The 14,625-nt window shown below is 41.0% G+C and overlaps 1 protein-coding gene across 6 annotated transcripts in view; it reads left to right on the top strand.

The window, feature by feature from the left end:
- The window catches only part of LOC122982366 (neuron navigator 1-like), a 109,291-nt gene that overhangs the window by 77,140 nt on the left and 17,526 nt on the right, over positions 1-14,625 (top strand). For all 6 annotated transcript variants that reach the window (XM_044351604.1, XM_044351607.1, XM_044351606.1 and 3 more), the window contains 2 exons: positions 8,561-8,699; positions 12,383-12,686. In XM_044351604.1, the coding sequence (XP_044207539.1) occupies positions 8,561-8,699; positions 12,383-12,686 (443 nt within the window). The remainder of the gene's footprint in view (positions 1-8,560; positions 8,700-12,382; positions 12,687-14,625) is intronic.

Raw genomic sequence — 14,625 nt, 5'->3', positions numbered from 1 at the left:
CCACACACGTGCAGTCACACTCAGACACACACCTTAGATCCAGTAATACGCTGCCTGGATGACTTAGTACAGGCCTCAGCGGAGCAGCAACTTGAGCAAAGCTGCCGTTCACACCAGCTACTAACATCACACACTTCTGACAGCTAATTCAAGCTTCACTCCAGGGGACAATAGCAATTTAGTGCATAAGATATGTACATGTTTGTGGTGTGCGTGTATATACAATGTATGTGTGTGTTTGTGTCCTAAACCCCCAGGCCATTGCTGTCAGGGTTATGCCTGTCAGAGGCACAACTGGGTTTCTCCTCTGTGATGGCCATTTAGGGATGTGACCTCCTATTTCCCTCTAAGATCTCACACACACTCACACACATACAGCACCTCTGGCTGAGGCCCCTGGCCTGCTCTGATCCTGGTGGCAGATGGAATTAGCAGTAATTACGAGCTCATTAACTCCAGCCTGCTCTGTAATCCCCTGTAATGCCCAAATACTGCTGCGTGTGGTGTGTGTATGTGCAAAAAGGCTGTCCAAGCAGCTATCACACATTGTTCCATCCCACATCGTGGACACAGGACAGAAAGAGGAAATAATAAATAACGCAGAAGAGGAAATTAATTTCTCTGTTTAGTGTGTTCCCAAAGGCAGACTGCCTGCGCGATCTAGTTTTTAATCAAGTCTCGTCAATGATTTACTGTAAGTGTTTAACAATACAACTCAACGGAGGACCCGTGTTGGGGTAGCTAATTAAAAGCCATTTTTTAATGGCAGATTTGTTGCTAATTACTCTACAAGTGCCCCAAGCAGCCAGACAACAACAGAGCATCATTAAAAACTGGTAGAATAAGTAATTTATCAGTGAGACTAAAAGTCAGCACAGCATGTATAGCAGTATATCATTGATAAGAACATACCATCTCTCCAGAGAGCAGCAGATGGCTGATTCCTCATGGATACAAGCAGCTGAAATGACATTTGTAATCAATCTGCTCATGTCTTCAGTTACAGATAGGTAACATATACCATGATCACTATAGCTATGGTATGTTCACGTCATGTTATGTCTGTACTAGCCCCATGTGTCAGAGTTTGAGGCTCTCAAGATGCAATATGGGCTAAGTCCTCGAGCACAAATACTTTCATGGCCCTATATGGTGCTGCATTGATGGATTATCCTGTGCAGGAGAACACAGCATCTTAAAAAAATCAATGTGACCTGCAGTACAGAATGTTTTCAATACTGATCCAGCCAGGAAGACTATTTTGATAACATCTCAATCTCTCCTATTTTTGCACTCTTTTAATTGCAAAATAATGATTCTGTCAGGACAATCTGCCATGCCTGAAAGCAACCAAGGTGATTCACAGATCTGTGTGCTTGTTTCCTGGTGATAAGCTGCTGGAGTGGTCCAGGGACCCATATTGTTAGCCATCTGTGCACAGCAACCATATTCGCCCCTTCTCTTTTAGCCTTGTCAGGTAAATGCCCAGCTACACGTATTTTATGTGAGCTTGCCTTCATAGTTGGAATGATTTTTTATTGTAATATTGCTCAGGTATTTCTACAACGTTTTTTAAGACTCAGTGTTCCATATGGTCAGTGAAGCCACGTGCACACAGGTCTGCCATAACTGTGTTGGAGAGGAAAACACTGTGGGTGTGGTCGGTCATGCTACTCTCCACTGCAAATGAGTCACTTTTTTTTTTGCGAGAGTGTGTCACTTCAAGAAAATAGTGATCCCTGTTGGGTTTGGATCCTGTTTTGTGCGTCTAGACTGAAACCTGCAGAAGATGTTGAAGTGTGTCATATTGTTGCTGTTGAATTTCTTTTTTCCTCGTAGCTCCTCTTATTTGTTGAGATTTTGTCTGTCAAACTTCCTGAACATAATAAATATGATCATTTGTGCATCCTTACACCTGCTGTAAGGCGGGATGTGGCTTGTTGTTTTGTGATATGGTTATTGTGAATCTTATCTGCATGGTTTTTTTACATACAGGCAGGTGTGTCCTCTCACAGTCCTTCACCCATGACTTAAGAGGTCAAGTATCCTCCTCCTGTTTACTTCCTCTTCTAGCTGATCTGAAATGTATCCTCCAACACTGAAGTGTGCAGACAGATATACAATCAGAGACAGAAGCTCAGCCTGCTACTCACCCAATTGTCCTCTCTCACACCAGTTACAGTATCACATATTTAGACCTTAGAGGATTTAATGACTTTTACGGCCTTTTCATGCGTGCCCCCTCTGGTTTCTGTGCCGTCTGCCCAGTGCCAGTCTGGCAGTGCCCTACTTTCCATTTGCCTGAAAAGGCATCACTACAACCAGGGACCCGTCTGATTTAGCCATTTTGGGTTCTGCCATGTGACACTGTGGATTTTAATAGGAATGGAAAGTTCCTGTCCACTGTAGGACTGCAGAAACACTTTCCATGCATCTACACACGTGGGGAGAGACTGTGTCCAAATATCACACTGGATAGGACGTGTTTAACCCCGTGAGGGTACAATGGTTGGACCAAGAACCTTTTTTCCTGTATCATTGTCTACTTTCTAAAAAAAATCACTTCTACTAGCCAACACAATCCTGTCCTCTATATTATTATCTGCTCCAACATGGTTCAGTAGGTTTAATAGTAATTTCCTACCATCTCCTGGTTGGCCAGATACGATTACTGCTGTCACTAGCTGAAGGTGACATTACTATACATTCATAATCAAGTCATCTTGCTGATCCAGTGGAATATTCTGGTTTTGTTGCAAAGTGATATATGATTAGATAACAAAATTGATTATGACATTTACCACAATGTCAATGTCACTATTGATCTGTTGTTTAGTAGCAGGCTTTCCATAAGTGCACTAACAAGCTCTATAATGGTATTGTTTATAGATCAGGTAATTAGTTAATTGTTTTTTGGCAATCATTCCAACGTAGGACAGTGAGTCTCTCTCTTCCCATCAGCACTCCCCATCTTCTGACAAGGCAGCAAAATAAAAAAAACACTCGATTGGCTCCAAAACTTAAATTCTGCTTGTCTTGATGCAAGAGAGCATCAATGTCACATTCCTCCAAATGAATTCCTCCGTTATCAAATGTTTGTTTAGATGGAACAGCTTATCAACCAATACTTGATGCTTGCGCTCTAGAGGGCTGGGATAACTCCAGCTCCCAGCAAGCACTGTACCCACAAACCACAGGCAAAGCTGCTTTGTCTCCATCGAGTCTCTGGGTCTACTGTAATTCTCTCACTTTCATTCGCCCATCCCTCAACCTCAGAGAGGTCAGTGAGAGGAGGGGAGAGAGCTCTCGTAATAAGCAGCAAAAAACCACCATGCACACAGAGATCAGAGCAATTAGCTCCATAGTCTGAATAGTGAAGGAACACAGAGGCCTGTTAATAAAAGCAGGCTATTTAGCTCAGCAGCAGCTATTCAACCATTCTCCTGATAGTTTGTGAGGCTCAGTCTTTGTGTGGGTGTGCCTGTCCTCTCAGCAGACTATGAGGAACAAAGAAATAATGTTTCTGTGAAAGGAGGATGTTGTTTATATTAACCACCATGACCTTTATTAATCTGGGAAATATTTAAACCATTTTGAATATTCTGAAACTCTCTGCTGCGTGCTTGAAATGAGATGATTAAGATGACATTTTCTCTGGACAGAGGACATACAGTTGAGCGCCTCATTGTGGCTTTTTTTTTTTTTTTACAGACGTGCAGTTATAATGTTATGAGTGAAGAGTAGGAAACCACTTGTGTGCAGCTGGCTCAGGATGACAGAGTAGAGAGTGAGCATGTGGCATATTCTCTGCTCAGTGGGAAGCTGCATTTTGCACATGGCGCACAGAAAAAAAATCCTCGGTCAGGTGGAGGTGAGGAATGAGTTTAATCAAGCGCATCTCAGCGTAATTGACATTTATTGCAGCCAAAATTGAATCAATATTGATATTCATTTTGTTCATGGAATTACTGACATAGCATCCAATTTTTCAGTGTCCTGATCCTTACCCTCCAGTTGTGCTCTTCAGCACAAAAAGGCACAAAAGACCAATGAAATTTAAGATCCATTAACCGCACATATGTGGTACATGCTTATGGTTTACACTCACACTTTTAGTGACATCATACTTTCATGTAACTTCTTAAATCCATGATGTCATTCATTACATCTTGCATGTTTTTGGCAAGCAATTAAGATTTTACAGGATATGTTATGTGGTGTTAGTTTGCTTTTGAGACAAAGATGTACTGTAGGTTGGGCTAATTATCATGAATAAAAATATGACAGGGAAGTGGCTTGACTGAAGCTGCACTTTCTGCGAGACACAAGCTAATCTGAGACATGGGTGATGTAGATGAATTGGGTGCTAATATTATCCCTCAGTCTCTGCAGCTGCTGCCGAAAAATGAAAAAGATGAGGCGGAGCGAGGAGAGATTATAACAGGAGATTTCAGCAGCTGCTTTTAAAAGAAGGTCGGTTGGAGCAGATTGAAGAAGAGGAGGCAAGTTCGTGGAGGTTTAGAGGAAAAGATGAGAGACGAGCCACGTCAGTGAATGCATCATGTCCCCAGAAGTTGAGGACATTCTCTATGTGTCATCAAGAGCACTTCTCTTTCCACTACGGCTCTCTCCTTTTCATGCTTGTCTTTTAAATTGTTTCTTCTCTCCCCACATGCAGCTTCACTGTCTTCTTTTGAGTGTCCTCGTGTTTCATTGCCCTCTTTTCAAGCTCAGTCTTCCTTTTATCTCACCCAGTAGAGTTGATTGAGGACTATTGAAGGCAAAGAAGAGCTGGGTGACAGTGGATGTGGTGTAGCTGCATATTGGCTGACACTGATTGAAGATATCAGGTTTTGGCTGTGAAATATAAAAATTCTTTTTCAGCTAAAAACCTTTAGACTGACTTGGACATAGTGTTTCACAAAAAAGTGCACTTGTATGAAGCTCAAAACCTTCAGCAGATAATATATCTTCTAAGGACTTTTTGAACTTGAGCAAAGATTTCCTACTCACAGATCTCAGAGGAGTCGGTCATTGATCATTAAACATCATTTCTGCGGATCAAAGCTGAAGTCAGTCTAACTCATTGCCAAGACCTGCTGGTGGTCTGATGGGGAGCTCTTGAGCTCGTTGAACTGGTTGCTCTTGTTGCCTGTGAACACTCTTACACTAATACTTATAGTATAATGCTTTATGTTCCTCTTGGCACCCACATCATCTCAACTTTCATTTACTTTCTGAGTCTCTGAGGTTTCTTTTAGTCTCATCTAAGCAGCCTTTAACAGATCGTCTCTCCTTAGCCTGATAGATTTGGGGTTTTTATTAAATAAAGCTCATTTCATTTTCAAAAAGTATAATATGGAGTTTCTTCTTGGTGATTGAAATATGCGATTTCTTTTTTTTCTACCCACTGTCAACATAATCTTACTGATAAATCAGATAAAATTCTCTCCTTCTTTTTTGTTTTTTCATATTTTATTCGATGTTTGACCCCTGACCTGGTGTCTCCTCATCTCTCGGCTGAGTGACACCAAACCCAGCAGAGACTGTGTTTGTTCTGTTTCCTCTCGCATTTGAATTATTCATCAGAGAGAGCATTATCATTCATAAAAGCCCTGGTGGACACACAGACAGCTCTGAAGTGAATAACAAGAAATGAAGATAAATGTGTTGCTTCAAAGAGAGGAGGTTTATTGTCCAGAAATGAGTCTCTTCAATGAGGAATGAATGACATGTGCACATCTGTTGAGTATAAATGGATCCACTCCCTATGAGTTCAAAGTTTATTAGTTCTTTTCTACATTTTTATTCTAGAGGATAAATAGTAATGTGGTATAAAACCGGAATCCAGGATCAGCTTTTATGGAAAAACGACATCCTTCTTAGAAAGGTGTTAAATCTGTAATTGAGTCATAAAACAAATAGTGAAATCATCTGCCAGTTTGATAAGATAATCCCACATGTTTTTGGTGCCGATCCCTCAAAGTTTCATCGCAAATATTGACTTTATCCGCTAAAACGATTTTATGAGCTCAAGGTGTAAGAAAACCTTGTAAACATTCATTTAAAAAGAAACCATGTGAATCACATATGTTTGACTCACAAGAAATGTCTTTGATCACCTTTTTATTGCATTTCACACAGGAAGTGTATGTTGGCTCTCTACAGTAGATGTGTCATCTTAAATTTGCCCTTAATCTTACTCTGCCATATAGACAAGGCAACATGACAGCCCCGTCAGACAAAAAATCTCGTCTGCTCTTTTTTTTTGTTCAAGATATCCACAGGCTAGACAGGGAGGGCTTTCCCTTCGTCCCTCTCCCCCGGATCCCCGCCGCCAAATCCCCCAGGGTACAGTGTGACCCATACAGGCACCCAACCGGAAGGCCCACACCGCTTTCTCTCCCTCGATCCTCCCCCTGTACTACAGTATACATGACCTCATTAGGCAACCCCACCCTCTTAACTTGCCTCTTTACAGTAGATATCAGTCTAACCTATTGACCCTAATGAGAGCAGATCCCAACCCCCTAACTTCTGAAATATGACCTACTTGATGTATACAAACACAATTATACAGTTATCCACATATCCAAACACACATTGCAGATGTGCTCTTCTTCTCCCTGGCTCTCCCCCTTTCTCATTCCTATAAGTCACAATGTTGAATCAGATGACAGATTTGTTTCAATTGTTTCTTGAGGTTTATATGACTTGATTGGTCACATTAATTTAGATATAGTGTTCCATATCTTTGAGGTTCAGACAGGAAATGGTCAAATGTCAACCACAATTGGTCTGTTAAAGGAAAAATCCAAAAAGTCATCCAACAGTCATACAGACCATGCAGAAATCTATTGTTAAAGAGGCAAAAAATACCAGTTTCCCCGCTGACAATAAACACAACACCATTGTGTAATGCAGCCACTAGATATGTATGCTGTGAAATAAAGGGCAAATGGAAAAACTCATGTACAGCTGAATGCTACAAGTTCAGCCACAACCTCAGAGGTTTGATGAAAGACATTGTTGGAAATGCAGGAAATTATTCATGGCGGGTTGAGAGATATAAAAATAAAATAATTTAAATTAGAATACAATAAGATAATTTGGCAATAATACAGAACAAAGTATATAAAAGTAGTATTACAAAGAAATAAAAAGGTAAAACTAGATTATCTATTCAATGAATATACAGTTGCATATACGCATACAAGTAGTGTATATACAGTATATACAGTACCAGTCAAACGTTTGGACACACTTTCTCATTGAAGGGAATGGAAAGATGTGTCTGAACCTTTGACTGGTAAAATATATATACCCACAAGTTTTTACATATGTGCAAAATAAATGTAATATGCATGTTATAGTACAAAAAAACTTGAGATAGTTGTGGAAGTGCAGGAAGTGCAAAGTTAATAGTATGTAATGTGCATAAGAAGACCAACAATAACAGAATATGTCAATGTAAATTTCATGGAAGGTAACCACTGTATAAACTCTCCCAACCTGCTTATGTCAGACATGTTTTAAGATTTTCAGAACAAATGTTCTTGTGAAAAAAGAAAACAGCTAAGCACATGTGCACCAAGCAGACAGACTTCATAGTCTTGGCACAGACTCCACTCCCACATGCTCTTGTGGGTGCATACATCAGTGTATATGTTCTTCAGTGCTATTTTTGCATGTGTGGGCTGAGATGATGTCGAGGGTGCTCCAAATTTCAGTTTGCCAAGTGTTTGCAGCTTATGCAGTGTGAAAGAGAGGTATATGGAGCAGGCAGCGTTCTAACTGAGGTCCTATGAATATTTAATCAAAAGACAAACTGGAAGACATGGAGTCAAGTGAGCCAACTGCTGATGTAACGGAGCTTGTGGAGCTCATGCAGTGTATAAACTTGAGGAGATATCCATTTAACTGAGACAGATTGCTTTGTTTTATCAGCTATTCTTGGTTATGAGAGCGTGTTGGTGGTATGATATCCGATCGATCCCTGCGGGGAAACAGAATTAGCTACTGCATATCCTTGGAGTTGGGAGAGATTGGAGGTCCTGAGCAGAGACTTTCAGAAAGGTGGATGCTTGATTGACGAGAGTCTACCCAATTACTTGGCCAAATATGTGCACCAAAAATAGGATTATATCCATCTGGGTATAACCTAATTACTAGGACTGCAATGATTTGTCAATTAATTGATTAGACTAGTCGGCGATTCATTTTCTAGACAGCAAATTAATCAGCAACTGTTTTGATGATCGATTTATCATTTTGAGTCATTTTTTAAGAAAAAATGTCTTAATTCTCTGGTTCCAGCTTCTCAAATGTGAATATTTTCTGGTTTCTTTAATCTTCTGTGATAGTAAACTGAATATCTTTGGGTTGTGGACTGTTGGTCAGGACAAAACAAGGAATTTCACGGTTGCATCTTGGGCTTTGGGAAACAATGATTGTATTTTTGACCCGATATTATAGTGTTTTTGTTTGGTAAGACATCTTTGTAACTACAAGTTATGATTTAATATATGAATATTATCCTCTTTGTCATTGTTTCCTTTAGTTGGGATGAGAGCAGTTCCATCAGCAGTGGCCTGAGCGACGGCTCGGACAACCTGAGCTCTGAAGAGTTCAACACAAGCCCCACTCTCAACTCCCTTCCTACCACTCCCATTGGCTCCCGCAGAAACTCTGCCATAGTGGTAAGTAACATACATGTGAGCATTCACACAATGTACTGTCTGACACAGATGGATTAGCCATGTGTGTTTGTTACAGTAGTATTGATTAAGCTGTTAATCCAGTGAGGAATTGATGAGGTGCTGAATGATGTGTCATACATTCGGTCTGTGTACAGAAAGGACACACACACATACACACAACAGGCAGCAGGACACTGACATCAGAGACAAAGCCTGATTAAGTATTCTATGCACACCCATAATATTTATCACAACTGCAGTGATGTGATCAATGTTCACCACAACACACACCGACACTGCATGCAGAACAGCTGCATTGTTCCACAGGGCTCCCTTATGTTTTTTATTGAGGTTTTGAAAGCTGTCTGAAAAGCTGAATTTTCACTTACAACCAAACTAATTTTGGAGGTTTTTAAGCTAAATACAGCACACTCTGAAAATGATTAATTAGGGTAACTGTGGACCTGACATTACTTATCCCTAAAATCTTGTAAATTTGCTACGCCATGGATGTTTTAGGGGTCTGGCACTTTTATTATTCCAATTTAACCTCTGATTAAATAAATAGGTTTAATCTTCTAGCCACCTACCTGATTCAGCTGATACACAGCCTGTGGTTTTGGCCCTGTTCAGTAGTATAATTGGACTGACTGGAAGTAGAAACTGTCCTGAGTGATTATTTTTGTCCGCATAATACATTGAAATGCATTGATTTACTGTATATATGCTGTGGTCCTCTGGGGATAGGAGGATTTGAGAATCAGTGCTTCTAAAATCCTGTCTACAGCACTGCTTGAGGATCCATCTGTAGCTGTACGGGTTCCAGACAGTGTGTGTTTGTGTGTGTCTGTGTTTTCCCAGAGTGTCTGATGTAGGTCACACCTCCGCAATGTGGTTAATGTGACTGATGTAGTTGGATTTTACAGAGAGAGAGAGAGACACAGGGAGAGAAGAGTTAGAGAGAGAGGGAGAGAGGGGAAATCAGTCGTAACCATAGCAACCAAAGAGCAGGGATGCTGAGAGCATGGGTCTTTGTCTCCTCCCGTATACTGAAGGACAGGTCTAGAACATGGCCATCTGCACACACACACACACGCACACACACACACACAAACATACACACACAAACATGCACACACAGGGCCATCTGCAGGCCTGCATCCGGGCCAGCGAGCCGGAAGAACCAGGGAACCTCCCTCCACGCCATGTTGCAGGACTCATAGCAACCATTACCCCCTATGGCATCATCACCATGGCAACCAATCATCACATCATCATGCACCCCACATTGCCTTATATACATGGCTCCCCGTTCTCTTGCCATTCTCAGCTGATGCTTTTCCTTATCGCTTTCTCTTTGTGTCCCAAAACCATTTCACGGTTTCTGTTGTCTCTGATGTTTCATCTTTTCCCTTTTCACTCCTGTTGATTTTAATTTCCTTAAAGGCAAATCTGACTTAACATCCATTGCTCATCCCTCCCACATATTGTATAATATACTCAACAGGGATAGGGGGTGGAGGAGAGGAGGATAATGGAAGACAGGGGCACATAAAAAAAATAGTGGTACAAAACTTGGATTTCCTCATTTCCACATGGAGATGGACCAAGTATTTGAGATAATACACCTTATTTTCTCAATACCTTTGTGTGTGTGTGTGTGTGTGAGTGTGCCTATCTGCCTTACTGTCTGGTTCGTCTGTTTGTGTTATCCCTGTTTAGTCACGGCTATCTGGCCAGATGTGTGTCTCATCCCCCTCTGTTTCAATAATCAGAGAATGTGTGTGAGGAAATGACAATGTTTTATCAACAAGGTCTGGTCTGACAGGACACTCTCTCTCACACACACACATACACATACACACACTAAGCATACCTCCTCCTCATGTGATGTGAACCTGCCCATGGGGTCTATTGGTTTTAATAAAAAAGGAATTCAGTATATGAGTCCTCATGAGAACTGCTGGGTGCAATGGCTTGAACTGGCACACACACACACACACACCTCCTGATGCATTGTGTAACTGTCGGTCCACTACGGGGGGGGGCGAGTAATCTGCCTCTGTGAAAACTAGTCATATCCATCCTCATGTAGACTCCCATAAACACTCACTTACACACGCATTACTTATTGTTTATATTCACCATATACACACACAGAAGACCGTGACTGAATAATTAGCTGCTTTTCCTTTCACATTTCCTTTAGTTTAACATTCTTCCTGATTGGATTATTTAGGCTGCGTTGTCTATTTTCTCTGTGTAGGTCAGGTGTGTAAGTGTGTGTGTGAGCCTGCCTGTGTGTACATGCGTACGCACACTATGTATGTGTGTATGTATGTGTTGAGCAGGTTCCCCCCCTGCTGTCTCTGTCTACGTCTCTTTTGAAGTGTTCAAACAGAGCATACAATAGGATTCAGACTGGGGAGGTGAGACATCAGTAAGGGTGTTTTGGGCTTGACTGTGTCAGACATGTTTTTCTACTCAGAAAGCAATAGGATGAAGAAGAGTCTGAGGCTCTGTCTGACTCCACACACCTCATCAAATGCCTTTTTAGACACGCTAGTCATGCGGCTTTAGGGATGACAGTGTTGGTCAGTGCACCAATCTAGTCCAGACTGAAATATCTCAACAACTATGGGATGCATTACCATGAAATATTGTACAGACATTCATGTTTCCCAGAGGATGAATCCTGCTGGCTTTAGTGACCTCCTGACATTTCCTCTAGCTAGTTGACATTTGTGGTTTTTAGTTAATTGTATTGGATGGAATCCCACTCGGTATGAATTGTAATAACTTGTGGTGGTCCCTTAACTGTTCATCTAGTGCCATCATCAGGTCTAAATTTTGATTTGACCAATATTCTGATATATGACCAAATATGTGCACAACTAAAGACATTCCCATCTAGCTTACACGAGCTGTACATTGTTGTTTGTACTAATAAGCAAATATTCCTTAACCCTAACAGCTCAAAGCACTGCTGTGCCTGAGTACAGCCTCACAGAGGAGCAGGCACGGCTGTAGACACTTAGTCTTGTTTTCAAACGGTGACCAATGTTGAACACTAAGTACTCAATTTAAGGGCTACACAACACGAGTTGAATATGAGTGCAAGAAGTGCCTGCAGCTTTTCATCTAACCACCCTATCCACAGCCACAAAAATGGTTCAAATTTCCAAATGTAGATTTAGACTATCTTCTAATATTGATTAAAGTCTTTGTATAGCTACTTAATAAAATGACAAAGTTAGTTGCTTACACCTTCACAAAAACCTTGTGGGAAAGGTGGTGGATGCAAACATTAATGTAGCCTCAGGCCTTCCTCAGGTTTGGTCAAAATGTCACCAATTAAACCAAATTCATATGGGAGCTGTTTTCCATTTTACTAGATAATTGTCTGTGGGATTAATGGGGTGTGTTTTCTTTCTGGCTTCCTCGTTGTATGGCAGCACTTTGTCGTTATCATGCTTTTTGTTTTTTAATTCTGGTTGTAAGATGTTCAGTCAGGCCACTTTTGATGTGGATAGGCAGTGAAAACCCTGCAAACAACTCACCAGAGAAATCCGAATAATTATAGTGTTTATATTATGATTATTTATCTGACTTCTTATTACTGTTGTATTGTGTACTGTCTTGATACAGTGTCTCTAAGCATGTTTCTGTCGTTGTCTCTCTAGATGCGCACAGATGCAGAGAAAAGATCTCTGGTGGAAAGTGGTCTGTCTTGGGACACTGACGACAGCAAACCCAGCCGCAAGAGCCAGGGCAGCAGCGTCTACGATACAGGAAGCCTCAAGTCAGAATCAGCCAATAAATGGAAAAAAACACGTCCGCATGGGGAAGGGCTGGAAGGAGGGAAGGGTGAGCTGAAAAAACCTCAGACCCTGGGCCACGGAAATGTGTTGAAGAAAGGAAGAAACCCACCTGTGGGAGTCACGTCCCCAATCACACATACCTCTCAGAGTGGGCTGAAAGTGGCAGGTGAGTTCAGAAGCACGCCCACACACACGGTGAGGTGTAATATATATAGCCACACTTAAAATGGTTGCATAACCGAAGCAGACTGACACTTTTCTCTAGCTGTCTTTTGATATTCTCTTCTTTCTGGCAGTGTCTCACACCCACACAGTCACAGACACACTCTCTGTCTTTGTCCCACACATTCATCCACAGCTGCAGCCCACCCTCTAGGCCTTTAGAGAGTGGTGCCATGTATCAAACGCCCATCACCACCCACTCCCTTCCTGCCAGCCACACACACACACACACACACACACACACACACACACACACACACTGACCAACAGTGTTTTTTTTCTTCCCATTGGGCTAGCCTTTCCTATCCAATCTTTATTTTTGTGTCAGAGAGAATTTATAGCACTAAAATAAAGGCCTTGTTCCCAAAACAACTGGACCAGAGACACTGTGTGTGTGTGTGTGTTTGTAATAGTGTGTGTGTGAGATTGTGCCAGCCTTAAAGAGTGTCAACCATCACACTTAATACGTGCACACACACTCATTGACACACAAATAGCACAATAGTAGGGATTGTGCAGCTGCCTTTTAAGCACACCATCTGTGTGCCGTTTACGTAAGCACACACACACACATACACACAGACACACACACACGTACATACTGTATAGACAACCAAAACAACAGGATATTAGTTGTGGTGTTGTGTGCCAGTCCAGATAGACAGTGTCTGTGTAAACAGTCCTCTTTCTGTGGGACTGTCCTGTGTTTGCATTGCCAGCTGTTGAAATGACAGATATGCCAAACAAGTGTGTTGAACCAGCCTGTGATCTGCGCGCCAGGCTGTTATTGTTTTTGATGTGAACAGTGTGAATCCTCTATCAGGGTCAGTCAATCTGCCACTGAGTCTGATTTTCTAATTATCAGATGATAAAGTCGAGTGAAAGCACACTAGAAAAGGTTCTTGTAAGGGCTGACATTCTTAAAAAGTTAGAGAGGTCTTTATTGCTCATGCTTGAGATCAGTTCATTGCTGAGGTTTGGCACAATTGTTTGTATGTGTGTGTCTGTCTGCAAGTTTGCGGCTTTTGCATTATTGCAACGATCTGTATGAGATTTTTGAAAGAGCAGCATTTCTTAGGATAGATGAGCACTGTTTTACTATTCCATACGATATACTTTATTAATTTAGTATGTTATACCAATGCAGTATGTACTATTTATTAACCTTTATAGTAAATGTTTTGCAGGTAATATGTAAGATATTTGTAAATTTTATTGCTTTGTACTTACAGGAAATGATAGAAGAGCTTTACCCAAAACTCACATTTATTCTTATAATATTATACTATACTATATATTAACTCTTATAATATACTTATATTACTTTGATATTATTTGTTACTTAATTTACTTAGTATCCTGATTTTGTTTCTCCATATTGTGTTTCCACTGCTGCTACTCGTCTCTATATATGCAGCACTTCTTGCATGTTCGTCTGGCCTGGACGATCAATCCCTCCTCTGTTGGTCCCTTTGAGGTTTTCTTTTATTTTTCCTTGTTAAGGTTTTTTTTATTGTTTGCTTGTGGCGTTTTGTCCTTATCCAAATCGAGGATAGAGGGTGTTGTATGTGGTTCACCCTATAAATCCCTCTGAGACAAATTTGTGATTTGCGGCTATAAAAATAAAACTGACTCGACCAATTAAACTTAACAAGGAGAAATTCAAATGTTTTTCCAAAGAATAAAAACTTTATTTTCTGTTTTTTAAGCTATTGGTGGAGCCTTTGAGCTACGGTACACTGTTTTAATTTTTTTCCAGCTGTGAGCAGCGCCTCCAATTTCATGTGTATTGCTTTGTGGGACAAAAGCGTCCATCAGCAGCACACTCAAGCATCAAACTAATTTAGTATATTGACATGAGTTAACTTAATTGTGTCAGAGTG

This window comes from Thunnus albacares, chromosome 5 (genome assembly GCF_914725855.1).
Source record: "Thunnus albacares chromosome 5, fThuAlb1.1, whole genome shotgun sequence".
NCBI lineage: Eukaryota > Metazoa > Chordata > Actinopteri > Scombriformes > Scombridae > Thunnus > Thunnus albacares.
This window is presented reverse-complemented; position numbering and strand designations above follow the sequence as displayed.